The 23,736-nt window shown below is 59.0% G+C and overlaps 10 protein-coding genes across 11 annotated transcripts; 4 read left to right on the top strand and 6 right to left on the bottom strand.

Moving 5' to 3' along the window:
- Positions 1-90: 90 nt before the first annotated feature.
- JDV02_007664 (uncharacterized protein) lies at positions 91-515 on the top strand (the record flags this gene model as incomplete). The annotated part of the gene is made up of 1 exon (XM_047989178.1): positions 91-515. The coding sequence occupies one exon, from the start codon at positions 91-93 to the stop codon at positions 469-471; it is 381 nt and encodes a 126-aa protein (XP_047845177.1). The 3' UTR covers positions 472-515.
- Positions 516-545: 30 nt separating this feature from the next.
- On the bottom strand, positions 546-3,436 carry JDV02_007663 (uncharacterized protein). The gene is made up of 5 exons (XM_047989177.1): positions 2,318-3,436; positions 2,121-2,256; positions 1,363-2,041; positions 981-1,300; positions 546-932 (listed from the first exon to the last, which is right to left on the bottom strand). Exons 1-5 carry the CDS (start codon positions 2,444-2,446, stop codon positions 913-915), a joined length of 1,284 nt encoding a protein of 427 aa, XP_047845176.1. The 5' UTR covers positions 2,447-3,436; the 3' UTR covers positions 546-912.
- A 2,425-nt stretch (positions 3,437-5,861) lies between these two features.
- On the top strand, positions 5,862-7,855 carry JDV02_007662 (uncharacterized protein). 2 transcript variants are annotated; one of them, XM_047989175.1, is made up of 2 exons: positions 5,862-6,477; positions 6,566-7,855. In XM_047989175.1, exons 1-2 carry the CDS (start codon positions 6,328-6,330, stop codon positions 7,520-7,522), a joined length of 1,107 nt encoding a protein of 368 aa, XP_047845174.1. In that variant the 5' UTR covers positions 5,862-6,327; the 3' UTR covers positions 7,523-7,855. The 2 variants fall into 2 exon arrangements, with proteins under 2 accessions (XP_047845174.1, XP_047845175.1); XM_047989176.1 differs by lacking the exon at positions 5,862-6,477 and having other exon boundaries at positions 6,494-7,855.
- A 397-nt stretch (positions 7,856-8,252) lies between these two features.
- On the bottom strand, positions 8,253-12,103 carry KLP1 (Kinesin heavy chain). The gene is made up of 3 exons (XM_047989174.1): positions 11,497-12,103; positions 8,993-11,412; positions 8,253-8,926 (listed from the first exon to the last, which is right to left on the bottom strand). Exons 1-3 carry the CDS (start codon positions 11,611-11,613, stop codon positions 8,680-8,682), a joined length of 2,784 nt encoding a protein of 927 aa, XP_047845173.1. The 5' UTR covers positions 11,614-12,103; the 3' UTR covers positions 8,253-8,679.
- An 839-nt stretch (positions 12,104-12,942) lies between these two features.
- On the bottom strand, positions 12,943-13,365 carry JDV02_007660 (uncharacterized protein; the record flags this gene model as incomplete). The annotated part of the gene is made up of 1 exon (XM_047989173.1): positions 12,943-13,365. One exon carries the CDS (start codon positions 13,363-13,365, stop codon positions 12,943-12,945), a length of 423 nt encoding a protein of 140 aa, XP_047845172.1.
- Positions 13,366-13,541: 176 nt separating this feature from the next.
- On the bottom strand, positions 13,542-14,178 carry UBC2 (E2 ubiquitin-conjugating enzyme; the record flags this gene model as incomplete). Its single annotated transcript, XM_047989172.1, has 4 exons — positions 13,542-13,665; positions 13,722-13,946; positions 14,019-14,083; positions 14,137-14,178. The coding sequence occupies 4 exons, from the start codon at positions 14,176-14,178 to the stop codon at positions 13,542-13,544; spliced, it is 456 nt and encodes a 151-aa protein (XP_047845171.1).
- Positions 14,179-14,983: 805 nt separating this feature from the next.
- JDV02_007658 (Acetyl-CoA C-acetyltransferase) lies at positions 14,984-16,913 on the top strand. Its single transcript, XM_047989171.1, has 2 exons — positions 14,984-15,473; positions 15,539-16,913. Exons 1-2 carry the CDS (start codon positions 15,324-15,326, stop codon positions 16,679-16,681), a joined length of 1,293 nt encoding a protein of 430 aa, XP_047845170.1. The 5' UTR covers positions 14,984-15,323; the 3' UTR covers positions 16,682-16,913.
- A 208-nt stretch (positions 16,914-17,121) lies between these two features.
- Positions 17,122-19,432, top strand: JDV02_007657 (uncharacterized protein). Its single transcript, XM_047989170.1, has 3 exons — positions 17,122-17,534; positions 17,650-17,965; positions 18,102-19,432. The coding sequence occupies exons 1-3, from the start codon at positions 17,167-17,169 to the stop codon at positions 19,065-19,067; spliced, it is 1,650 nt and encodes a 549-aa protein (XP_047845169.1). The 5' UTR covers positions 17,122-17,166; the 3' UTR covers positions 19,068-19,432.
- JDV02_007656 (uncharacterized protein) lies at positions 19,200-21,943 on the bottom strand. The gene is made up of 3 exons (XM_047989169.1): positions 21,115-21,943; positions 20,831-21,063; positions 19,200-20,770 (listed from the first exon to the last, which is right to left on the bottom strand). The coding sequence occupies exons 1-3, from the start codon at positions 21,484-21,486 to the stop codon at positions 19,969-19,971; spliced, it is 1,407 nt and encodes a 468-aa protein (XP_047845168.1). The 5' UTR covers positions 21,487-21,943; the 3' UTR covers positions 19,200-19,968.
- Positions 21,944-23,178: 1,235 nt separating this feature from the next.
- JDV02_007655 (uncharacterized protein) lies at positions 23,179-23,478 on the bottom strand (the record flags this gene model as incomplete). The annotated part of the gene is made up of 1 exon (XM_047989168.1): positions 23,179-23,478. One exon carries the CDS (start codon positions 23,476-23,478, stop codon positions 23,179-23,181), a length of 300 nt encoding a protein of 99 aa, XP_047845167.1.
- Between the last annotated feature and the right edge of the window lie 258 nt (positions 23,479-23,736).

The following is a 23,736-nucleotide window of genomic DNA, read 5'->3' as shown; positions in this document are numbered from 1 at the left end:
GCAGCTGCAGCAACAGCCCCAGCCACGACCTCCCTCGCTCCGTCATGCCGCGGCCCAGCCACCCTCAAGTACCGGCTCTACCATCTGGGCATGCTCCAGCCTGAGCTCGCCCTCGCCACGCCCATTCACCTGAGCTCCGATGTGGGCCAGGTGCCGCGCGCCGACTTCCCGGGCCGACCCGTCGGGCAGTTCCGCCGCATCCGCGACATCCGCAATCACAGAGAGATTCCCGCACAACTCAAGGAGGCCATCGAGTTCTGCTTCGACAAGGCCACCGAGACCCGCTGGTCCGCCGAGACCAAGGGCTTGGCCGCGTACGGGGTCAGCGACTTCCTCGAGGGCGTTGTCAAGCCCGTCAAGGAGTATTACGATGGCGTCAAAAAGAACTTCAAGTACGCGAAGCAGTTTACTCTGCTCGCTCAGCAATATCAGGAGGGCGACGCTGAACTGGTTCAAGATGCGTCGCAGTAGTCGAGCATGTTGGTGTGTTGGCTTTCGCCGACCCCTGAATAGACTTTTAGGAGCGTGGCATATAGAGCCCCCTACCGCCTTGGGCCCCTTGATAGCATAGACTTCAACTCTTCTGCTTCCTCGTAATCTTTACAGATTCATGGACCTTCGTGCAGGCTTCGCCGCCTCGTACCCAGCTGCAATGACGGGCCAGATGAATTCAAACTTTGTAGTTCCGCACTGGTAAACGGCGCGGGACCTGAAATTTATTTATTAGTTGCTGTAGCCCGATCGAATCATGGCTATTCGCATGCCACGCTCAATGGAAGATCATTGTATTATGATACTTTTTGACTTGATCCAAACCGAGGCATCCTGTTTTTTACTGCCAAACAAATGGATTCAAGCTAGGTCGCGCAAATCTCCACAAGCGGGCAAGTCCTTGGTACTGACTCCAGTGCTCTATGATATTGACTCGGTCTCTGAGACCCGCGTTAGCTCTGGTCATGAAATACGATATGGCTGCCCACCTATGCGATGCCACTGGTGCACCTTGCCGGACTCCAGGTCGGACAGGTGATGTTGCTCCTTGGTGACCCTGGAATCGGACAGCTTCGGTTGCGAATGAGAAGAATCAGAGCCGTGCGACCTCCCACCCTTGGACCCGGACCCAAGGCGAGGGAAGATGCGCACAAGGATAAGCCGCAAACTCGGGAGGCACGTGCATATCATGCCAACGTTGACCTCGACGGTAGACCAATTGACGGGGCTCCACTGATCATAAGTTGGGTTGGTCGAGTTGGCGAAGAAAACGAGAGATTGCAGTCGCAAGATGGAGACAACAGTGACACTTGATTGTTACGTGTCGTTAGCCAAGTCTGATCCCATATGTGAGAGAGAGACGGAACTCACAAAGTTCCCATGATAAACATGATGATGACCCCCATCTTCTTCTTCCAGTGCAAGGTTAGCTTCGAGACCTGGCTTAGGGGTATGGCAATCAACCAGAGGTCAACCGCCACGCTGAGAGCACCGTTGACCCAGCCAAAAGCGTTCAGGTTGATGCAACTGCCGCCTCGCGGATCGGTATATTGGGTCCAGAAGTAGCTGACCGGCTGGCATTGGAAAATGCCTGCCAAGGCAAACGCCAGGCCAAAAATGCCGTTGAAGATAGTCGTTCCCAAGAGCAGCCGCCGGATATTCGTCCCAGGAAAGATGCCCATGTAAAACAGCGATAGACTGATCTTGATGAGGGACAATTCGACAAAGTATAGTACCTCCATGATGTAGAGGTACATGCCAAATGTCGACAGCTCCTCCAAGGGCAGTGTCCATACGTCCCTGCCCAGACCATGGTGAGCGAGGCCGCGGACGTTGATGATGATGCAGGACACACGAAGAGCCAGAGTGCCTAGGATAACTGTGTCCTCGGGAGCAAGAGAGCGCCTTGCGCTGAAGAAGCGTTTGAAAATGACGCGGGCCAGGACGAGGAAGACGGCGATAGATCCGAGAGAGATGGCCATGGCGCTATACTGGCCCGATTTATCACGAAAGGGGGCATTGCAGGCTATTGATGTGACGTTTTTGGCGACTACGCGTGCATTTGCTTGTCAGCGATCGTGGCCATATGAGTTTAAAGGGTGCACCGCAACGTTCCATGGTGTTCATACCGAGCGCGTCGGAGAGGGAGCACGAGTGCAATATGCACTGGCTGGCTTCATCATTGATTGATTTTGTGTCGCAGATGCACTGCATGTCCGAGAGAGAGCATGATGACTTGGACACGGCCGTGGTCAGGCAGCTGGCCTACCAGGGAGGTATCGTCAGCAGGCCATTAAGAATACCAGGGTACTAAGGCAAAACTAACCGCGCATTTGGGAACGTCAGCCAGCACCTGCGTGGGAGTACCGAGGGCATTGGCTCTAGTTGTGTGCCCGCGAGACGGCGAGGGCAGCAGGATGGACGCCACGAGTGCCGCATTCAGCCAGAAACGCATGTTGGCGAGACCGAAGCAGCAGGTCTTGAGGCGCGGCCGTCGCACATGGAAATAAGAAAAAGGACGGCGTGCCTGCCGAAATGCAACTTGGTGCAGCTTCCTTCCGTCGGCGCTTGGCGACCCGGTGACCCGGCGACCCGGTGACCCGGTGACTGGTCAGTCGAAAGTGAGAAGACGATTGGGAAACTGCTCTTGAGACTGCTTCGTATAGGGAAGGTGCTCTAAAAAGCAGGCGCGGGGCACCAAAGCTCGCGCGCTCCTAGAGTCGTGACAACTGCATCACCAAAAGCCGGCGACGCAATGGTGTACATATATGGAGATGGAATGGAGGGCTTCAGAGTTCAAACCCCCAGACTGTTTGTGCTCGCGCCAGCGCACGCCCGCTCCATGCTGGTCGTGAACGTTAATATCCCAATCTGGGCCAGCCATCCCGCCGACGCCAACAACGGCTCTGTCGGCTGTCACTGGCATCGGGACGAGTCATGGCTGTCTAAGACTCGAGACCAGACGGTCTTGTCAGCTGTCAAGCCTCGTTCGGAGTGCAAGCCCTAACAAGGGATCGGCCACGACCGCTTGGTGCCTGCTAGTGCCAAGTTGCCTCCGCACTGACCGCCCGGGGAAACCCTGTCTGTTGGGCGAACGACACATGCGCGGGCATGGCCAGTGGCTTTGCCGCTGTCGATGTGTGGCTTGCGCGCTTCTCCCAGTCCGGCCATCCACCCCCCTCACCTCCCACTTCACGGCGTTGATTCCCATTTCCAAAACTGGGGCACAGCGCGATGGTGTGTTGCACGAGAGATGAGCTGCCAAAATCTAAATGAATTTTTTAGACGATGGCGATGAGGGGGGGGCCACACGGCCCGCATTGGCGGTGCTAGGCCGACGAGGCCCGGCACTTGGGCCATAACGCTGGCCGAGATGGCGTACGCACCGTCCTCTTCCTCCTCTCTTGCCTCCACGCGAGCGGAGTCGTCCTCTATTGTATTCACATGAGGTGTGTGTGTGTGTGTGTGTGGACGGGGAAGCCTCGAACTACGCCCAACAGAACGTAGCTGAAAGTCGTGTCGACCACCAGCACAGAACATGACCAGTCATCTTTGCGCCTGCGGAAATAAAAGGTTTCAAAGTCTTGTTCCCACGCCACTGAGAAAACAGCAAGACGCCTCATGCCAGGGACTACGCTTTGCGGTTTTGTCTTGCCACGCAACTCGTTCGTGAAGCATGAGCTCGCGGTAGCCGCCGAAATATACAATGGCCCCTTCGCGCTCCCTTTAACAGTCGTAACTTAGGCAACCCCTCAAGCCACTTGCAGGGTTCATGAGCAATCCTTCGCCATAACAGAAGCAGGCCTTGGGGGAAATACTGTCAATCTGTCTCGTACACTTTACCACGCCTTTTGCCATATAAACCCTCCGCGAGATCAGGGTATTGCAGAGGTAGCGAGCAATAGTGGACCAAGCAGCCCAGAGGTGGCCTTTACGACTGTCAAAGAATATCGTCGAGTTTTCCTGGGGTAGGGTTCCCGGCACTTCATCTGTACGTCCACCAACTAGCTCCGATACGGTGTGCTTCGCCGATTGACTTTTTTTCCCTCTTTGAGCTCCTGCTTTGACCCCTTACGTGGGCCCGATGTGACAACAACGACTACAAGAGACTATTGCCACAGCCCAATGTCTTACGCGTCGGGGACTTGATCAGACGTCCGAGATGTACAGTAGTAGCTGGCCAGGTCCAGGAAGACAAGGCAGCACAAGAGACGCCCCGGTGGTGCTGCGCCAAGCTGAAGCCGCTGCCCCAACACTCAGACAATCGACACCACGCTCATGACAAGGCACCCACGAGCAATCTGCCCCTGACCGCCTATCACCAAGTTCATCGCAAGACGTTTTTACGTACATGCTGTCAGGCGGATCTGGGCATCCCTGCTTCGCATCTTTCCGAGGCAGGGTTCTCCAAAGGGCCGTGCACGACTAGCGACAAGCCAGTATCAACCACCGGGGTACTACTCCGTACTGTATTCCAGCAAAGTCAAAGTACGAGCCGGTGGCATATTTGCCATCAAAGACGTCCCACGCACAGACCCACCGGAGCACAGGAGTCTACGTACGCGTCTCTGGAGGGCATGTGTCTCCATCTGGAGCGAGGACCATGCCGTTCCGATCAAGCATCACCTCTTGACAGAGGCACACGAAATATCTCATGCGACATTGGAGTCTAACGCCGTATATCACGTCCGGGTACGCTTTTTTTCTGGGCAGCAAGTTCCTTTGACACATCTGAAAGGCAGCTTGTCTGCGCAAAATAGGCCCTGCTGTCAGGACGGCGTCGAGGACGTTTGTGCTGTTGCATCCTGACAAAAGGACCACAGGCGCACAGCTGATGAAGAGACCTAATGGGCTATGAAGGGAGGAAGAAGAGATATATAGGTGGCCGAGCGAGAGAGAGAGAGAGAGAGCAGTGAAAAGAGCCGACCAACTGGAAGGCTGACCAGCCAGCCCACAACACATCCCCATCAGCTGCGTTCTCTTCGTCAACTATCGCAGCGGCGCACAAGGCAGACGGGCCCTGCTCTTCCGCCAAAATAAAACTTTGCCTTGTTTGTGATTTTCTGCAGCCTCTTGACGATTTATTTCCAGACGACGGGGCGACGATTTCGCTTCACGCGCTCGAGATCTTTGGCACGGCGATGAACGAATTGCCCACCCAACAGCAGCCGGGAGCTGCGGCGTGCAGGCCCAACCAAGTCTGCCAATTGAAGATGGGCGGCAATCAGTTACAATTCAAGTGCAAGCAATGTTTGTGACTCAAGGTGCGATGGATGCTACGGCAGGATGACAGTTTTGCCCCCACGGCCGGCATGGAAGCGTGGGGCAACAAAGGGTGACACGAAACTCTTCCCAAGAGAGCCGCATCGCGCATCACGTTGCACTCTGCAGGAAAGAAAGAAGAATGGAGGGAAGGGGGGCCAGGCGACCAACGGATGACGACAACCCACGCGCCTTTTAGTAAGCGTGCAACAGTTTGGACACCACGCGAGTCTGAGACGCAACTCAAAGAAAGCCCCTCCCCTCCTCGTGTCTCGCGTTCATCGTCAGGAAATCGAAAAGCTGCCTCCAACAAGCGACCTTGGGGCTCCGAGTGTAGCAGCACTTGGTTGATCAAGCGACCGCCCCGGTCTCCTCAAAGGCCGGCCGGGAAGCCGTGTGGTATTCAGAAGTTGGTCCTTCTTTGTGGTCCTCGCCGTCTGCCCAAACGGGCAATCGCCGTTGATGGAAATCAGGCGCAGGAGCTGCCTGGCCAGCTTGGTAGCAGGGCTGCTGGTTGGCAGCAGCCCATCTTTGCGCTCCCGTCCCGCTCCTTGGGGGGCTGTGCTGCCTGCGCTGGCTTCAATTTTAGTACCTGCAGCACTGTATCCGTACCAGCCTGGTACTGCAGTAGTGCCTGGCGATGGAAGCGCCTGTCGCCCTGTGAGGCCCAACCAGAGCTCCCGCTCCGCCGGGTTTTGAGGCTCAAGACGCACGCGAGAGCGCCTAGCACCCCTCGGGGGCCTGTCGCCGCCCGTCGCCTTCGCCACTAACCCCGGCCTTCGCGACGACAGCGAACCCCGAAGCCCACCCATTCATTGAGCCCCGGTGACGTCCCCCGAGGTACATTAGGCAGGTACCCTCCGGTCAGCCGCCTCACCACCACCATTCTTCGTCTCACATCTTTCTCTTTGTCGGCTTCGCCAACCACTTTCGCCTAGTCCTTTTGCCTCATCATCATCTACGTTTCTCCCCTTTTACTTGTTCATTCTTAATCCGGCGCAGTATTTTTTTCACTTCAACAAAACTATTCTCACTCTACAAACGCGCAGGCAGAGGCTCGTCGCGACAAACACCATGGAGCTCTCCCACGTCAGGCGAGCCATCGCCAGCGCCGTCGGCTCCGGCGGCGGCGGCGACGGCAACGTGCCCAGCTACGACATCCCCAACTGGACGATCCTCGTCTTCCTCATCGACCTCGTCATTCTCATCCCCGTCTTCTTCATTGTACGCCCCCCTTAATCTTTCTTCCAACTCCCGAGAAAGCCGACCGGAGCCCCCGTAACCCCCGCCCGTAGCTGACGCTCCCTCGCAGTTCGACTACAGCTTCAAGACCGTCTTCCCCGTCTTCGCCATGGTCGAGGACGAGAACCCCCCGGCGTACGAGCCCCTCTCCCTCAACCACGATGCCAACGCCGACGACATCGAGCCCGAGGCCCAACAGCAGGGCGGCCGCAAGCCCTCCGCCGTCAACGGTCAGTCGCGCACCGTCACCTCGTCCCTCCGCGCCGTGAACCGCCTGCTCCTCGCCCACGGCGGCTTCCGCGCCTACTTCCGCGGCTTCTTCTGCCTCGTCGCCCAGGGCCTCGCCACCTCGGTCCTCATGGGCCTCTTCTCCGCCGTCCTCGGCGGCTTCTTCACCCCCGTCGCCACCCTGCTCGCCAGCCTCGCCCTCGTCCAGCTCAGCACGGCCTGGGTCCACATCGTCATCTCCCTCCCCTCGAGGCGCCACTTCTGGAGCCGCCTCCCGCCCTTCAAGCGTGCCTTCGACGCCACCTGGAAGCCCGTCGCCCTGTACTGGCTCGCCGCCGAGGTCACCCGCTGGCTGCCCCTCGGCCTCGCCTTCGCCTTGCGCCTCAGGATCCCCAGCTTCGACAACAATGGAAACATGGAGCTCGACGGCCTCGACGCCGCCTGGTTTGTCAAGGGTGCCGCCATCCTCGTTTTCACCATCTTCGCCTCCGTCTTCCTCGTCATCCCGGCCAGGGTCATTCTCGTCCGCGTCCAGGCCTCGCTGCTCCCCGTCGAGGAGGACACCGTCATCCCCTTTGACCGCTCCTTCGAGGGCAAGGTCGAGCCCGCCATCGTCGGTGGCAAGGGCTACGTCTCCGTCGCCGACGCCTGGGGGACGTTCAGCAGGGCCGCCTGGCGCCGCCTCCTCGTTCTCTACGTCAAGGTCTTCCTCGCCAGCATGGCCGGTCTGCTCATCACCGCGGCCCTGATCGCTCCTCAGATTGTCGTCATCGCCAAGAAGACGGAGCGCGTCAACTGAGGTATTCCATCGACCCTGAATCGAGAGACTCTCTCCAGAAAACGACGGCCCGAGACACTTCCGTTCGCTCGCCGGTTGGCACCCCGCGTCGATGGACCTAGGTGTCTAGGTTCTCACTCTGAACACCCCTCACACAGACCTCTCTATTTGCGGTTACTCCGCTCCCACTTGCATTCCGCGGGATAATGAATTGATTTTTTTGGCATGTTTCTTTTGGATCTCTACCTCGGCTCTCAGTATGGCATAGATGGAATGTAGCAGCAAGCAAGCAAGCCGAGCCCAAATGCTCTTCAAGAACCTAAACAATGGCAATTACACATCACTGATTCTGCCCGTCATGAACGTGGGCCTTTGCATTTGCCTTGTTGATATTCATGCGTGAGCTGAAGACCGTCTCGTCGCCCGCGCCTCTGAGCAAAACTTCCGCTCAGCCCACTGACTGACTGACTTACTCCCCGCCCCAAGCTCGAGCCAGACGAGCCAGCCTCTTCCTCCCTATTGCCCCCCTCTCCTCCTGCGGCTACTCTCTAACTGTCCAGACCAGCCGCGCACCGCGCCGCCGTCCTGATACTCCAACGTCATTTCACCAACAAGAAAAGGGCTCCAGCTTGCCCATCTGTCTTGCTTTCCTGTCTCCTCTGCCGACCAAGCGTGTCGTGAATCCAATCGACGTTGCTCCGGTGGGCCCGTCCCACTGCATGACCGCCTTCTCCTGCCATGTCCTCGTGTTTGGTCTGGTCTGGTCTTGCTCTGGTCTGGTCTAACGAAAACATAAGGGAGCCGGACTAGGAGAAAATGATATCCTCACTCGCGCAGAGAGCCAGAAAGCAAGCAAAACAGCGAGAAAGGTCCTGGGGGGAATAGGAGAGCTGTGTGTGGCACGCGCGAGCCTAACTCGTATGGATGGGTTTGGTGTAGGTTTTGATCTTCTCGGAGAGGTAAGGTGCCGCAAACGAAAAGCAACAATGAGTACTAATAACATCTGAAGCGAGGCCATCTCAAGACACCGGTGTAAGAACGTGGCCGTGCCAATGGGGACAAAGCGGCAGAAACGCAAGGGGAAAGTGTCATCTTCGGTAAAAGGGGGGTATGGTGGTCTAAATCCGTTTCCTACCCTGCCAACGCCGCCAAAGCAAGAAAACCGTTGGTGGAGGCTTTTACGACTTGTTGAAGAACCAGCTGCTCCGCTTGTTGGTCGGAACCTCGCTCTGCTGGATGTTCTGGATCGTTGGCACAACGGGCAGAGCGTCGCCGCCGCCGCCGCCGCCGCCTCGCAGGGGCTTCGCAATACGGCTGCCGGCAGCGGCAAAGTTGAAGCCACCTCCCGCCGCGTTAAGTCCGCGCGTGCTGCCCGCCTTGGCCGCCTCCAGGCGCTCCTTGACGGAGGCCAGCTGGACCTCGAATCTTGGGTCTCTCGTTAGCAGGCTGATCTAAAGTTTGTCAGGGGCAAGGGAAAGGGCCAGGTCATACTTGTGATTAGCGGCCGCCATCTTTTCCTGGCTGTCCTGAAGCAGGCTCTCCAGGCTCTGGATGCGCTCGTTCCTCGCAATCAGCTTGCGCTCAGCAATGGCAACCTCCTTCTTCAGTGCCGAATTCTGCTCTACGAGCTGGCGCTGCACCTGGGTGAGCTGCTCTAGGTTCCGCTCGAGGAAGGCCATCTTCTTCTGCTGGGCCCGGTTATTGGACGATCGCAGCACGTTGTTGTACTGCTCGCGTGTCTCGTCCAAGGAGATCTCGAGCTCGACAACACGCTCGCAGCGGTTCTGCAGGTCGCGCATGAGGCTCTTCTTCATCACGTCAAACTCGGCAATCTGCTGCTGGATCGTCTTCCCGTTGGCCATCGGCGCCCCCACCCCAGACTTTACACGCTGCTGCAGGTCCTCAATCAGCGTCTTCATCCGGACGTTCTCTGATGCCTTTTGCGCTAGGTCTGCCTTCAGCTCGTCGACCAGGTGCATCTGCGTCGTCTGTCGGCCGGCGTAGGCCTTCTCCAGGCGCCCCTTGATCTCTTGCGCGTCGGCCTCGTTGAGATTGCGGGTGAGCAACTCTTCGTACTCCTGCTGCAACGACTCCAGTCGGTCTTCGAGCTCCTGCCGCCGGCGAGCGTCCATGTCGGTGGAGGAGGCTCCGTACAGGCTCAACTCGGCTTGCCTGACAATCCCCTGCGTCTCCAGCAGCTTGGCCCGCAGCTCTTTGAACTCTTCCGGTGCGATGGCGTCGCCAGCTTTGCTCTGCTCCTGCAAGGCATCGATGTGCTGCACGGCCTCGCTGATGAAGCGCTCGTTGTCGCTGAACACCTCACCCCCGAGGTCGAACCCGGCCATCATCTTGGCCATCTTCTCGGCCTTCTTCTTTTCCTTTTCGTCAAATGCAGCACCGTTCTCTTTGGCACTCATCTTGACATCCAGGAGCTGTTGCTTGACCTCGTCCAACTCGGTCGTAAGCTCGGCATTGGCCTCCTTGAGGGCATCCATCGTTATTCCCGCCTCCTTGCTCTCAAAGTTCAAACGTTCTAATTGCATCTTGAACTCGTTGACTTCCGTCGTGAGCCTCTCGTTCTCTTTGCCCATCCTGCTGTCGTGCTCCTTGAGGTAAGACATCTCCTCTTTCGTCTCACGCAGCTGCTTCTCGGCCGCCGTCGCTTGCGACTCCTTCTCAGCGAGTTGGTCCTGCAGCTCATTTTCACGCCGGAAGAACTCCTCACGCTCGTCCTTCTCTAGCGTCAGGCTGGGAGTGCCAGAGCGCTCAGAGATGATGGGAGTCTCGGATCGGCTCTCCGGAAGTGGCCGTGACGGGGTGGAAGGCCGCGCCCTAGCATCGACCTTGGCCCCGGACACGCCATCGGCAGCTCCTGGGTGAGCCCATCTCTCCTTGGGCACGGACTCTCCGGATCGCCACAGCTGGATCTCGCCCTCGAGGTTCTGAATGTAGCTCTCAAAGTTCGTGACCTGGCCCTGAGCCTTCTTGAGCAGAAGCTTGAGCTCGGCGGGGCTGAGCTCCGCATTGACCTTGGCCTTGTTCTTGATCGACTTGGCTCGCGTGCCAAACCGCAAGGTGCTCAAGGTTTCGGCATCGTTGTAGCTGCTGGGGGAGCAATTGATGATGAGGGTGGTCCGACTGTTGCCGCCCAGGGACTCTTGGAGAATTCGCGTCAATTTGGAATCTCGGTAGGGAACGTGAGACGATTTGCCGTCGGTCAAGGCGTTGATGACCATGCCGAGAGCGCTCAAGCTCTTGTTGATCTTCTTGGCCTCCTCGAGGGTCTGGCCGCTGGCACCCGTCTTGCCCACCTTTTCGCTACCGGCCAGATCCACCAGGAAAAGCTGGCCGCTCTTGGCCGAGCCCGTCTCGACATTCTTCTGCGTGATGGTGATGACGAAGATGGAATGCGATCGCGACGACTCCTGGTTCATGTTTGTGGCGGCGACGGCGCGGGCGTTGCCACCCCTGCGCATTACCTCGTAAACCTCCTGCACGCTCGAGACGTAAATCTCCAGTAGCCCCTTGACGTAGACGCCTCGGTTCTTCTCCTCGTGCACGGGGAGGTTGTCGTTTTGCGGGGCCAGCAAATCTCGGATGCGCTCCATGTAGATTTCCATGTAACTGACGCGCACGGTGTACTCTATCGTACCGGGGCTCGACATGATGCTGGCAAAGATCTGCTCGACGATGCGCGGGATGACGCCCCTCCCTTCCTCGTCGTCGATGTTGGTGCCCATCATGGTGTACGACTTGCCAGCGCCCGTCTGGCCGTAGGCGAAGACGGTGCCATTGTAGCCGTTGAGGATGTCGTCGACGGTGGAGCGAATGGAAAAGTCAAAGATGTCCTGCTGCTTGCATTCCATATCGAATACCCTGTCGAACGTGAAGGACCCTTGGGCGTCTCTCGACTATAGCGCCTCCCATATCAGCAACGACTCGGGGTGGGGATGCTGCTGAGCGGCGTGGGGATGCTGGCCCGGGAAGGGACTTACGTCGACAGTGCAGGAGTCATCCGAGTTGAACGACACGATAGGCTTGCCGCCCGAATCCAGCTCGATCCGGTTCTGGGGCCGGAACCGGGCCACGACCTTGATGCTGTTGGCAGACATGGTGGGCGCTATGGACGGGTCAGCGGCGACGCCGTGGTCATGAGGCGCGCCTCGTAGTCGACAGCTCGGGCGCGGCGATGTCGTGGAGGGAGACCTCTGGCGAGGTACGCGACGGCCTGCGACGATGACAGAGATGGGGGAGGCGGCGGCGGCAGCAGCGAGGGCCGGGCAACAAAGAGCCTAACCAACGAGTCGCAACACGACCGACCGCGGGCCCCTTGTGAGAAAAGGCGCAGCAACAGGCGAGGGAGAGCAGTGATAGTGAAGCAGAGGGGCGCCGAGGCCGCGATGGAGGGGCCTTGGAAGGCGGGCGGCGAGCCGGCTGAATCAAGACACGCCTGGGGCGGTTGCGATGGTGGTCGAGGTGATGGTGTTTTTGTTCAGAGAGTAGGCAAGTTACGGAGTGCCCGCCGAGGCAGTGGACGGTGGTGGGTGAGGCGACCGAATAGGATTGTGGGACGGAGCAAGGGGACAGACGCGCCGCGGGCTGTGAGCTGCAGCACCGAATCGTAAAAGCTTATGGCGGCGATCCTGAGGCCTCGCCAGCCAGATATGCAGCCCGCCTGTGCAGTAACTTGTTGGCAGTACCTGGAGCGGTAGCCCCCCAACTGCCCTGCCTGCGTGCTGGCAGGCGGCGGTGGGCGAGCCCCTGAAGCTACAACCTAGGAAGGCTCCATACCTAACTGGCACTAACCTACAAGGTTAGTAGTGCCCGGCCTTAGCTGGTCGAGGGCGCTGGGCGGCCCCCGATGAGATAATAACCCAAGTCAGGCACCGGAGGTACTAAAGTAGGTACCTTCCCGTCAGCAGAGTGGAACGCTGCGCTGGACAGGCACCACCCATCCATCCACACACTCCAGAGGTACAGTGCAGTGCCTCGTCAGTTACAGAGAGCGCGCTTCACCTCCACGGCGCGGCGCGACGTGAGGTTGTTATGAGAGGTGGCTTGGATGGGTGGCAGTGGCTTGGCCTCCCGCGCCGCCGCCAAACTCGTCGCCAGCTTCGGCCTGGCTCCAGCGCCGCTTTTTCTCGAGTTGAAGCCCACGCATGCATGCCCTTTGGCGTCATTATCAGCCTTGTCGCATTCCTCCCTGGGTTTCATCACCGAACAAAGACGACATTCCAACTGCTCCAGCCGGACCAGACCACTTCCACCATGCTGACCACAACCAACGTTGGGTACAGTACCGTATGCCGTTACAAACGTTTCAGCGTCGCTTTTCGCTGGTCCAACCGCGCCGGCGAGACCAAAGATACCTTGGTAAGTACAGCTACTAGGTAAGGCATGGAACAAGAGTTACGTAGATACGTACGTCCGTGAAAGTAGTACTAGCACGCCACGGCATCCTCCCGGCTCACCGCATCGCTGTTTGCCGCGCCCTTCCGCCGGACGTTCCGTATGACAGGGCTCTGTCGCTTCTTATTACTACTAATGAGCTCTCGCAGAGCGGGCTGCGCATCGTGCCAGGACTGCGCCACCAGTAGCAGCGCCGCGGTAGCGAGGTCGCCCGCAAATTGCGGTGGACTGTCGTGGGAGATTTTCATCATGCGCAACTGACTCAACGTAGGTCCACGCATGCTGGCTTGAGCCAGACACGCTATCACGACGCAGATTCCATTTGCGTCACCGTGACGAGCACGCGATGCTTTTTGCAAGCAGCGATGTGGAATACTGCGCCAACTCAAGATGCATGTTGAGCAATCGCTGTCTCGATTTGATTCCTGTCTTGCAAGTGCATCCGATGATCCCATGGTATAATCAGCCCAGCAACCTGCACCGAAACGCCTGCAAACTCCTCCGCCAATGGTTGAATTCTGTGTCAAGGTCAAGCCGCCACCTAGCTGGGCACCGGAAGCCTCCGCAACCGCATGCAAGCCGCTCAGGGTTGAAGGGCCTGCCGTGGCGGCCACGCAGCGGTGCGGAAAGCCTAGTCCTCCCAACTCTTCTCGACCGTCTCTCTGACCCGCTTCGTGTACTCCTTCCGATTATCCTTATAGAGGTTCGAGGCTTCGACGTTGGCGGGCGATCCGGTGTTGGGGTCGTTGAGTAGACTGACACATTCGTCAGCACACCATAGTCACTCCGGAGAATCACGGGTTCTGCGCACCTTTGAATACTGGTCAAGACTGCGGCCACGTCGTACGTTGGGCTCCATCTGTTTTGCAAGATGTCGAGGCAGAGCTCGCCCGTGGCGTAAACGTTGGGGTGGAACATTTGGCTGATGAATTTTACTTGTGGCGGCTTGTTGGGGTACTGCTCTTCGAACTGCATCACGAGCCTGAATGTTCCATCTTCAAATGGCGTGTCGGCCGGTCCGATGATGACTGCGTTCCTACACGGGGACTGTTAGCTCGTTGACTGGCGACACGGTAGCACTCGGCAACGGGGGCGTGGCGGAACGTACCAGGTCATGACGTTATCGGGGATGGGGGAGGCCGACACGCCGGCAGGAGGGTCCGTCTGCATGCGCTATCATTCAGTCAGCCGAGTCCAACGATGAGGGCACACGAGTGGTGACATGCCTTGAAGTCACGCATCAGACGGCGTCGTGCTGCCGTAGACATGGCTGTAAGGCTGGCCCTTGGGCAGCGGGTGGCGATATGGTGGGAGGACGAGGAGCTCGGGTGACGGCAGAGATGCAGGAGATGACGGCAGGACTCGCGGGCAGAAGAGATGAAGGCAGTCTGGGACTGTATGCCTGTCTCTCTGCTCCTTGGAGTTTGTTGCGTTGACGAGGGGATGTCTTGTGGCGGAAATTGGCCTTGGTCGTCAAACGGAGAGCCGTCGGAGCATGAATCGAATGGCAGCCCAGCAGCAACCCCGGGCTGCCAATCACGCAGCCTCGAATGCTGAGCCAATCACTACGAGCGACGTGGAGACTGCCTGGAAATTTCCGATACTAAATCACGTGGCCTCGCGGTCCTGCTCGCGTGGGGTGGCGTTTCGCGACTTGCCTCAGGAACTGGGCGGAGGGCGTGAAAAAACACCAACGCTCGACGCACTAAACTTTGGTTGGTAAGACCGGCGGTGTATTTTTGCACCCGTAGCGGGCAAGCCAACACGGTGGGACATTCGGAGTGTCGCCTGCGACAAGGAGAAGTAACTTAATAAGGCAGAGCGTACGTAGTAGTAATACTACCTTGCGCTTTATTGCTTGCTGACTGATGACATTGGGCGACTCGGGAGGGCGACAACGCAGCAGAGTTACATCGACGTGCAACCGAAATTCTCCGGCGCCGGTCATTCTCGCATCAGGGCATCCATCATACCGGTTTCCTAGACTGTCAGGCCCACTGTAACTCGACGCTCAACGCAGTGCTAGGCACGTGCGGTTTGAAGGCTTTGTACGTTGTTATACAATGACGCTGATTGCGGAGGTCCGGGTACTTGCGCACACTGGAGCTGTCCCGTTTCTGGCCCCCCGCAGCGCTGCTCCTGCTCATGGTGTTGCGCTCAACCCGAGGCGGCAATTTCCCCATATTTCGATCCCGCCTGCCCCTTCCCCCGGAATGCCGTCAACCCCCGCTCTAAGCCGAAGCCTACCGAACGGCGGACTTCCATCGCCGCCGCCGCCGCCGCCTCTTCCTGCGACTGCTCTTACTTCGTGTTCTGTTTCCCATCCGCGCCAGATTCCTTTCGTAACCACTATCCTTCCTCCTGCTTGCGACCGTACCTGGCGCCGTGATACCCAAATAGCAAATCATTCAATATGCCCGTCGCGCAGCTCAGGTCGCCTCGACTGGCGGGCCAACTGGCTCGGCATGTGAAGGTCGCGCGTGGCTTTTCCACCTCCGCCGCCACCCGCAAGGAAATCCAGGATGCCTACATCCTGAGCGCCGCGCGCACACCGACCGCCAAGGTGAGCATGACGATGACACGGTCGGAGGCTGCCTGCCGAGACTAATCAGTTTCCTCTCACACCAGTTCAATGGCTCTTTCCTCACCGTCTCGGCTCCTCAACTGGGTGCCACCGCCATCAAGTCGGCTCTTGAGAAGTCCAAGGTTCCCGTCGAGAAAATCACCGATGTATACATGGGAAACGTGCTGCAGGGTTCCGTCGGTCAGGCCCCTGCGCGGCAGGCGTCGATCTTCGCCGGCCTGCCCGAATCCGTCGAGGCCATCACCATCAACAAGGTGTGCGCCTCGGGGCTCAAGGCCGTCGCCTTTGCCGCGCAAAACATCCAGCTCGGGCTGGCCGAGGCCCAGGTCGCTGGTGGCATGGAGAATATGTCCCGTGTCCCGTACTACGTGCCTCGCGCCAGCAGCCTGCCCGCGTTTGGGCACGTCAAGCTGGAGGACGGCCTGATCAAGGACGGCCTGACGGATGTGTACCAGCAGTTCCACATGGGCAACTGCGCCGAGAACACGGTCAAGAAGCACTCCATCACGCGTGAGCAGCAGGACGAATACGCCATTCGCTCGTACAAGAACGCGCAGAAGGCCTGGGCCGACAAGGCCTTTGCCGACGAGATTGTCCCCGTCACGGTTCCCGGCAAGAAGGGCGACAAGGTCATTGACACGGACGAGGGCTTCATGGATGTCAAGATCGAGAAGATTCCCACGTTGAAGCCCGCCTTCGTCCGCGACGGAAGCGGCACCGTTACCGCTGCCAATTCGTCGACGCTCAACGACGGCGCCAGCGCCCTGGTGCTGGGCAACAAGGCCATCGCTCAGCAGTATGGCTCCGGTTCGCGGGTGCTGGCCAAGATCTGCAGCTACGCCGACGCCGCCGTCTCGCCTGTTGATTTCCCCGTCGCTCCCGCCAAGGCCGTGCCGATTGCGCTGGAGCGGGCGGGCATCACCAAGGACCAGGTGGCCGTGTGGGAGTTTAACGAGGCGTTTGCCGCCGTTATTCTGGCCAACTCCAAGATCCTGGGGCTCGAGAAGGCCAACGTAAACCCTCTAGGCGGCGCCATCTCACTGGGTCACGCCCTAGGCAGCTCCGGGTCGCGTATCCTGACGACGCTGCTGCACCAGCTGAAGCCTGGCGAGTATGGTGTGGCGGCCATTTGCAACGGCGGCGGTGCGGCCACGGCCATGGTGGTGCAGCGTGTGGAGTCTGTATAGGAAAGAGAGACTTGTCTTGGGTAACGTTGGTAGCGTTGGGGGTGTTGTTCAGCATGTATCCATCCATTTGCAAAGGCGCATAGAGGTTGTTTTGAGCTGTCCTCAAAAGGAACGCGGCTCCAATCATGGTTGCAGATGTTGCTGTGACTATGAGTGACGATGTACTGCACCTGAAGATGTAGCAGGAAGGCCTTGCCATGAACCTGGGACTGAAATGGAAATTAACGCTCAGAGTCGAGTCGAGGCTGTCCGCCTGGGTCGCATTGAAGGTGGTTGTGAGCGCTCCCCAGTGAAGCCGCACTATCTTGGCGGCCGGAAGTGGAGTCTCAGCTCACCTCGACTTACCTCGACTCACCTCGACTCACCTCGACTCACCTCCCGCTCATTCGCTACATTAGAACGACATCTACATCTCTCATCAAACCCCCTCCCCCCTTCCCCCCCCCCGTCACAGGCCGCCGGCGACGAAAAGACTGACAGCGGCCATGTCGCTCGTCAGCCAGTTCCTCTCGCAGATCCGGCAGCACGTGCGCGAGCGGCGCGGCGACCTGCTCGCGTCATGGCTGCAGGTCGAGCCCAACGCCGCGCAGCAGTACCATGCCATGGCCGACGAGCTGCGGCGCGACTTTGCCGACGGCGACGCGCTCGAGGCGACCGTCGAGTCCTGTCTGCCCTTGGACGACGATGACGACGACGACGACGACGGGCACGATGCTGATGGCGACATGGCGGAGGGCCGCGCCGCGCCGTGGCCGAGCTTTCAGGCCTTTATCAAGGAGTACCTGACGCTGTGGCGGGACATTGACCACGACGACCTGCTCGGCGCGCACGAGCTCCTGTCTTCCTTGGTAAAGTATGGTTTCCCCCTCCTATTTTCTCTCTCTCTCTCACCCATCCATCGTTCGGTCGGGAGGAGCGAAGCCCATCGTGGACGCACGGCAATGGGATGCTGACCGTGAGACCAACAGCGCCTGCGGCACCGCCTTCACGCACCCCCAGTACGGCGCCATGCTCATCCAGGTCTGCAAGAGCCTGTCCGAGTCGCTCGCGCGCTTCACCCTCAGGCTCAACCGCCGGCCGGACCTGACGCGGCGCCTGCGCGGCATGGGCGCCGGCGGTGACGAGGACGGCGGCGGCGCCAAGTCGGTGGCCGAGTCGTCGGCCGAGATCATCCAGAAGATCTTCAAGGTCTGCCTCATGGACCGCACCGCCGGCCGCCGGCCCGAGGGCAAGAAGGCCTGCGTCTACATGTTTGCCAACCTCGTCCTCAAGCTGCTCTTTGCTGTATGTTGTTTCTTCCCCCCCCCCACGACTCTTACCGTCGAAGCCAACGGCGACGAGGACGAAGACGACGACGTTTTTTTTTGGGGGGGGGTTTTGATGCTGATGCTGATGATGCTGATCCATGGGCCTCCTGCAGTGCAAGAGGACGCATCTCGCCACCATGATCTTCCGCAACATGTCGGCCAGCTCGCCGCCGCTGCACCTCTACCCCGCCGCCCAGCGCGTCACCTACCTCTACTACCTCGGGCGCTTCAACTTCGCCATGAACCACTACCTGCGCGCGGCGCTCTGCCTCGAGCAGGCCTACCTGCAGACCCCCGCGCAGCTCGTCTCCCACCGCCGCGACATCCTCACCTACCTCGTCCCCTGCAACATGCTCCTCGGCCGCTTCCCCTCGCAGCTCCTCCTCGCCCGCCCCGAGGCCGCCGACTCCCTCGCCCCCGTCTTCCTGCCCCTCTGCCGCGCCATCCGCGCCGGCAACTTCCCCGCCTTCCAGGACCACCTCGCCGCCCACCAGCCCTGGCTCTGGGAGAAGGGCCTCTACGTCCAGATGTGCTACCGCCTGCGGCCCCAGCTGTGGCGCTCCCTCGCCCGCAAGACCTTTCTCCTCACCTACGTCGCCCCCTCCGCCGATGAGTCGCGCCGCGCCGCCACCCTCGACCTCGCCGACCTCCATACCGCCGTCATCTTCGTCCAGCGTCGCCTCGAGGGCTGGCTGCCCTCCAGCCAGGTCGTCCGCGGCCGCCCCCACAACGTCAACGCCATCTTCATGAAGGCCATCACCAGCAACGTCCAGGTGCCCGCCGAGACGACCCTCGTCCCGCCCCCCGGCGGGCCCAAGCGCCTGCGCGCCAACGAGGGGCTCCTCCACGGCAACGCCCCCGTCAAGCTCGTCGACGTCGAGATGATGGTCGCCACCCTCATCCAGCAGGACTTCATGCACGGCTTCGTCGCCCACGGCCAAGGCAGGTTCGCCATCATCGGCGCAAAGTCTAAGGGCCCCCTGCTGGCCGGCTGGCCACCCGTGTGGCAGGCTATCAAGGAGCGCAAGTACGACGAGGCCTACGATCCCGACGATGTGCCCGGCTGGGTCAAGACTTGAGCGGCGCTTGCGACGAGGGAGGGCGAGGAGCGCGGCTCGGCTCGGCTGGACGGGAAGAGCCAAGCTGGAGCACGGAGACAAACTCTGCAAGATACCCAATGAAGGAGAGGCGTCAAGTTATGACAGACATTGATCAGTTTTAAACGGTTTGTATGTCACGAGTATGCACTGCCATGCGTGTACAGATCCCGATCACGACGCATGCACGAATGATCCAACATGATGAATGCATGCTTTGCGAGCGTGCCGTCCCATTTAGCCACGTGAGCATATCCAAAATGTGACGAGACCCAGTAGGCTCGACCCCGAAATAAGGGCCAACACCCCTCTCCCCCCGACAAAGCTTGTCAACAAGTATGATAATGCGGCCAACTCCAATCTCCCGTCATCCCCAATGTACGTGAAAATCGTCCAAATAAAACCTCCTTCGCTGTTTCCAACCCCCAGCCAGCCCGAAAATCACCAATGCGTAAAAGGGTATCGACCGAGAATTAAAAAAAAATGTGGCCCAAGAAGATGAGCGGCTGTCGAGAAGCCCATCCGAGTCATGGACTCCACTCATATAGGATGGCGGGACCGTCTTAACCGAGAGCCCCAAGGTCAGGGTCGCGTTGATCCAGACGGAGGAAGAAACGCGCCAAGTTCGCGAAGCCCTATATGTAGGCGAACAGAACGCTGCGTTCGAGCAGCGCGGCCCAAGAATGAGGGGCGGCGGAATGTGCAAAGACCAGCCGCAAGGAAGGGAAAAAGTATGCGTCTCCGTTGAATCATAAAACCATATAAAAAAAACTCCCTAGACAGGAGAAGGAGAACAGCCGACCTGGCGACGGGCATGTCAAAGATTGACAAAGAATTAAATCCAACCGGCCGGCCGTGGTTCAAGGCATTTCGGCATGGCCTACTAAAAGAGGACGGCTGCCGCGATGAACGCCACAACCAAGCCGGCCACAGCGGCGCTGCCCTGCTGCCGACCAGCCTCGTTCACTGTGTGGTGAGTCTTGGGCGGTTCGTCCGAGGACGTCGTCGAGGGGCCCGAGACTGTACTGGTGATATTCAGGTTGGAGCCAGTCGACGTGGTGGTGTTTTCGTGGAAGATACCGGGCACCAGCGTTGGCAGCTCCTTCTTGGTAGACGTAGCGGTGGACTCAGGGGTCGTGTACACCTCGGAAGAGGTGCTATTCGTTGTGGCGGCCACCGAGCTTGAAGGGGTCATCGGTGGGGGCGAGGAGGTAGAAGTGGTGGGCTGCACCGTGGTAGACGTTTCCTTTGGTGGCGGAGGAGGAGGAGGAGCCGATGTGGAGGTTTCCTGCTTGGGTGAGGAGGGCTTGGGGCCACCAGAGCCATCAAACATGACGATATGTGCCATCTTGCCCTCCTCGACGGTCACGACGCAGAAATCAGAGCCGCCAGCGCCGGTCGCCGCAAGCTTACTCCCGACTTTGCCACTGCCGGATGAAGGATCGATCTCACATGGCAGGCCGTTGCAGCCGCCGTCGGGGCACTCGACTCTCAGGCCAAAGCCGGGTCCCGAGGCCTTGAACTTGGGTTGCTCTTCCCACTTGGGGTTCCAGCCCAGCTTGACATACGTCTTGCCGCCCGCTGCGTTCGCGCCGGCAACGAAAGGAGCCCAGTTTCCAATAGGCTCCTTGTCATCACCCCACTTGCAATCCTCTTCACCAGTGCCGGGGGGGTTGATGTAGTAGCTACCGTCATTGTCAGCCACCACCACACGAACAGGTCTTTTGGCGGGGGGTCCTCCTTACTGAGCAGCTGTGCTGGCCCAATACTTTTCATCCGGGACGGCGATAAGCGATTCCGTCTTGATAAGCGTGGGGATGATCATGGACTCGTCTCCGGGCAGCATAGTCTGGCACCAGGACAGTTGGCTCTTGCACTTGTTGATGACCTTGACAGACTCAACGCCCCGAACACAATACGGCCTATCGGGAAACGGCTTCGAGAGCTCGCCACTCTTGTCGCAGAACAGTCCGCCCAACTAACCCTCATTAGCTCATGTGCAAGACGTGGACGGTAGCAGCACTCGTACCATGGACTCGGCAGGCTTGTACGTCGTGCCTGGCTTCCACTGAGCCAGAAGCAACGGAGATTTGCAGACATAGGGACAGTAACTGCCACACGTGCATTCCCGGTCGCTGGGGATGCCCCAGCCAGCGTTCATGCCACTAGGTGTGACGGCAAGAACGCTTTCGTGCTGGAAGAAGCTGCAAGTTCCTGCTCGCTTCTTGACGGATTCGTTTTCGGATTGGAAATGCGCGTGCGCGTGACCATGGCCGCCCAGATGCGAGACTTTGCGGTCGAGCTGATGCAGCCTCTGATGCGCGCTACTAGCTTCGACACCCGTGCCAGAGAGCGCTATTGTGGCCGATGCCAGAAGGGCCTGCAAAGAAGACAGCTTCATGACGGGCAAGGGCCGTTCGTCTGCCGGGCGGGACGAGTGATTGCTGGGGCTTCGGCTCGCTCGAGCGGCAGGACAACGAATGATTCAGCACCGAGAACGTCGCGAATCTCAGTGTCGATGGTGTAAGTGTGCGGGACCCGGCGTCGCTAGGACGGCCGTAGAAAATGAAAAGAGAATGGATAGCGTCGAGAAGACGATGACGGTACGGTCGTGTGCGTGTGCGTGTGTCTTGTCTTTGTGGGCGGGTGAGAGAAGCGAGCGTGTTTGGCAGACCACACCGGGTTTCTCGTCCCGTATAAGTGAGCGACGAGAGAGCGATCGAATGGTGCGGCGTAGCAGAAAGGAGTGGCTGCGACGAAGAATCGTAAACGAACGCAATGCAAACGAGCGACGGACGTCTGGGACGACAGAGAGGAGTGGGGTGGGAGATGCCGGACGAGGGCGGAGAGGTTTTGAGGGGGCCCGGGAGAAGCAACAGTAGATGGTTCGGCGGCGGGTTCCATGCGAACGAAGCTGAAGCATCAAATTGGGGCCTTGGGGTGTTGCACGACTTCCGTGCAGAGTGGAGCGCCCGTGCCCTCCACCAAGTCGGGCATGAAATCTGGCAACGGCCAATGGGCGCCCGGCCTTCATCTACCCCTGGCGGTGCGACAGCCAATCCACGGCCGAGACACTCTAAACGAAATGAGGTGGCCCCGTCCTGCCTTTGGAGTACAAAGCTCTGAAAAAACTTGGTCGCGGCCTGGTTACCAAGTACGTGCAGGGAGGGGCCTAAACTAACTAACTTAATTGGAACCCCACGCATCGCCCTCAAGCTCAACCCTTTTGCCTCAAATCTCGCTCATCACAAGCGGCCAAGGAAGCCCCCTGCTCTGTGTCTCGTCTGCTTGAGACGAGCAAGAAAAAAAGAAAAAAAGACAAACTCTTTTGCGCAGGGCAATTAGACATGCAGCTCCCTCTCCTTGACCTTTCCGTTGACGCCATTGCCCTCTCTTCGAGAACCAATTTGTCGCCTGTCTCGACTCGCCAGGACACACGGAGGCTGCCAAAACAGCAACGGCGCGTGCCCGACACAAACAATGAACAGCGATCCGGCCGCTCCTCCGACGTTCTTGGCCGGATCGGTGTTGCCAAGCTTGCATGAATGCTCACTGACAGACTACGACGACTCGGCTTCCCTGCCGAAGCACGCCAACGGCGTTTGGTATGCAAGTTGCGCTCGCTTTTGAAGCAGCCGGCCCACGTTCCCCTGGCCATGGCTCCCAAGGCCCAAAGCCATTCCGCCTCGAACGACTACGCATGTAAATTACGTAGTTACTGTACTTCGTACTGGGCGCGCTCCGTCCATGATGCCAAGGTGCGCTCCGTCCACTCATCTCGAGCGACTGTTGGCCTGGGATCCGTCTGCGTAGAGGTGCATATCATGGAGGTGTTGTGCCCCAAGGGACGGCGAACGCTGGGCAGGGCGCCAAGTCCTCAGTCTACCCACCAACTGCTTATGCCGTCCCGTCTGGCCAAGCCTTTTCGAGCTGAATCAAGCTCAGGTGGTGTCGCAAAGAGTCGAGACTCAAAACCCTCGTGGACAGCGTGTCCGAAGCGCCGGTGTCATCAGTGGCGTCGCCTTTCCATTCCTCTGCGATGCGCTTTGCCCCGCGCGGGACCACGTGTTGCCATGTTCTCGCCGGTTGCATGTCATGTCCGGCGGGTTTGATGCGAAGCACCCGTGTCGGCGGCCATGCTGCCGGTGGCATGGATGCGACAACGGGCGATGGCGGCCGCGGCATCGACATCACAGGGTGGCGATCGAGTGAGCGTCGCGACGTGGCCAGACCCTGATAATCGCACCTTCTCTTCAAATCGAAACGGCGCGGCAGTGGCGCACGGGATCAAAGGGAAGTGGCTTGGATGAGGATGCAATTGTCTCAAAAAAGCCCCCCCGGGGGGGGGTTCCAGAGCTGCCCACAGCTCGCCGTCTTGTCCTTCAACGCCCATTTAAGGGTCTGTTTCCAAAGTTGAACGCGATCAGCCTAAGGAGTCGTTGCCAAGCCCTTCTCGCAACATTTAGACTGTCGCTGAAATCTAAGTGACTCCAACGTACTCGCCTGGCGCGAGCATTGCTAGGGATGGGAAACGCTGCGGATATTCAACTTCTGGTGAGACACTAACCGCCAACTCCCGGATGTCATCGCACGGACAGAACCTTGCGAATCACCACTCAAAACAACCAAGAATCTGTGGTAGAAACCACAC

This window comes from Purpureocillium takamizusanense, chromosome 7 (assembly GCF_022605165.1).
Source record: "Purpureocillium takamizusanense chromosome 7, complete sequence".
NCBI classification, from domain to species: Eukaryota; Fungi; Ascomycota; class Sordariomycetes; order Hypocreales; family Ophiocordycipitaceae; genus Purpureocillium; species Purpureocillium takamizusanense.
Note: the sequence above shows the minus strand (reverse complement) of the source record. Positions and strands in the feature narration are given on the sequence as shown.

Coding starts and splice junctions, on each gene's coding strand:
- JDV02_007663 (XM_047989177.1), bottom strand. CDS start 2,446: ATGCGTTTCTGGCTGAATGCGGCACTCGTGGCGTCCATCCTGCTGCCC. Junction 2,257..2,317: donor CTGACGTTCCCAAATGCGCG/GTTAGTTTTGCC, acceptor CCTCCCTGGTAG/GCCAGCTGCCTGACCACGGC. Junction 2,042..2,120: donor CTCCCTCTCCGACGCGCTCG/GTATGAACACCA, acceptor ATGCACGCGTAG/TCGCCAAAAACGTCACATCA.
- JDV02_007662 (XM_047989175.1), top strand. CDS start 6,328: ATGGAGCTCTCCCACGTCAGGCGAGCCATCGCCAGCGCCGTCGGCTCC. Junction 6,478..6,565: donor TCATCCCCGTCTTCTTCATT/GTACGCCCCCCT, acceptor GCTCCCTCGCAG/TTCGACTACAGCTTCAAGAC.
- KLP1 (XM_047989174.1), bottom strand. CDS start 11,613: ATGTCTGCCAACAGCATCAAGGTCGTGGCCCGGTTCCGGCCCCAGAAC. Junction 11,413..11,496: donor ATGACTCCTGCACTGTCGAC/GTAAGTCCCTTC, acceptor GAGGCGCTATAG/TCGAGAGACGCCCAAGGGTC. Junction 8,927..8,992: donor ATGGCGGCCGCTAATCACAA/GTATGACCTGGC, acceptor GAGAGACCCAAG/ATTCGAGGTCCAGCTGGCCT.
- JDV02_007658 (XM_047989171.1), top strand. CDS start 15,324: ATGCCCGTCGCGCAGCTCAGGTCGCCTCGACTGGCGGGCCAACTGGCT. Junction 15,474..15,538: donor CGCGCACACCGACCGCCAAG/GTGAGCATGACG, acceptor CTCTCACACCAG/TTCAATGGCTCTTTCCTCAC.
- JDV02_007657 (XM_047989170.1), top strand. CDS start 17,167: ATGTCGCTCGTCAGCCAGTTCCTCTCGCAGATCCGGCAGCACGTGCGC. Junction 17,535..17,649: donor CTCCTGTCTTCCTTGGTAAA/GTATGGTTTCCC, acceptor TGAGACCAACAG/CGCCTGCGGCACCGCCTTCA. Junction 17,966..18,101: donor TCCTCAAGCTGCTCTTTGCT/GTATGTTGTTTC, acceptor GGCCTCCTGCAG/TGCAAGAGGACGCATCTCGC.
- JDV02_007656 (XM_047989169.1), bottom strand. CDS start 21,486: ATGAAGCTGTCTTCTTTGCAGGCCCTTCTGGCATCGGCCACAATAGCG. Junction 21,064..21,114: donor ACAAGCCTGCCGAGTCCATG/GTACGAGTGCTG, acceptor AATGAGGGTTAG/TTGGGCGGACTGTTCTGCGA. Junction 20,771..20,830: donor TGGGCCAGCACAGCTGCTCA/GTAAGGAGGACC, acceptor CAATGACGGTAG/CTACTACATCAACCCCCCCG.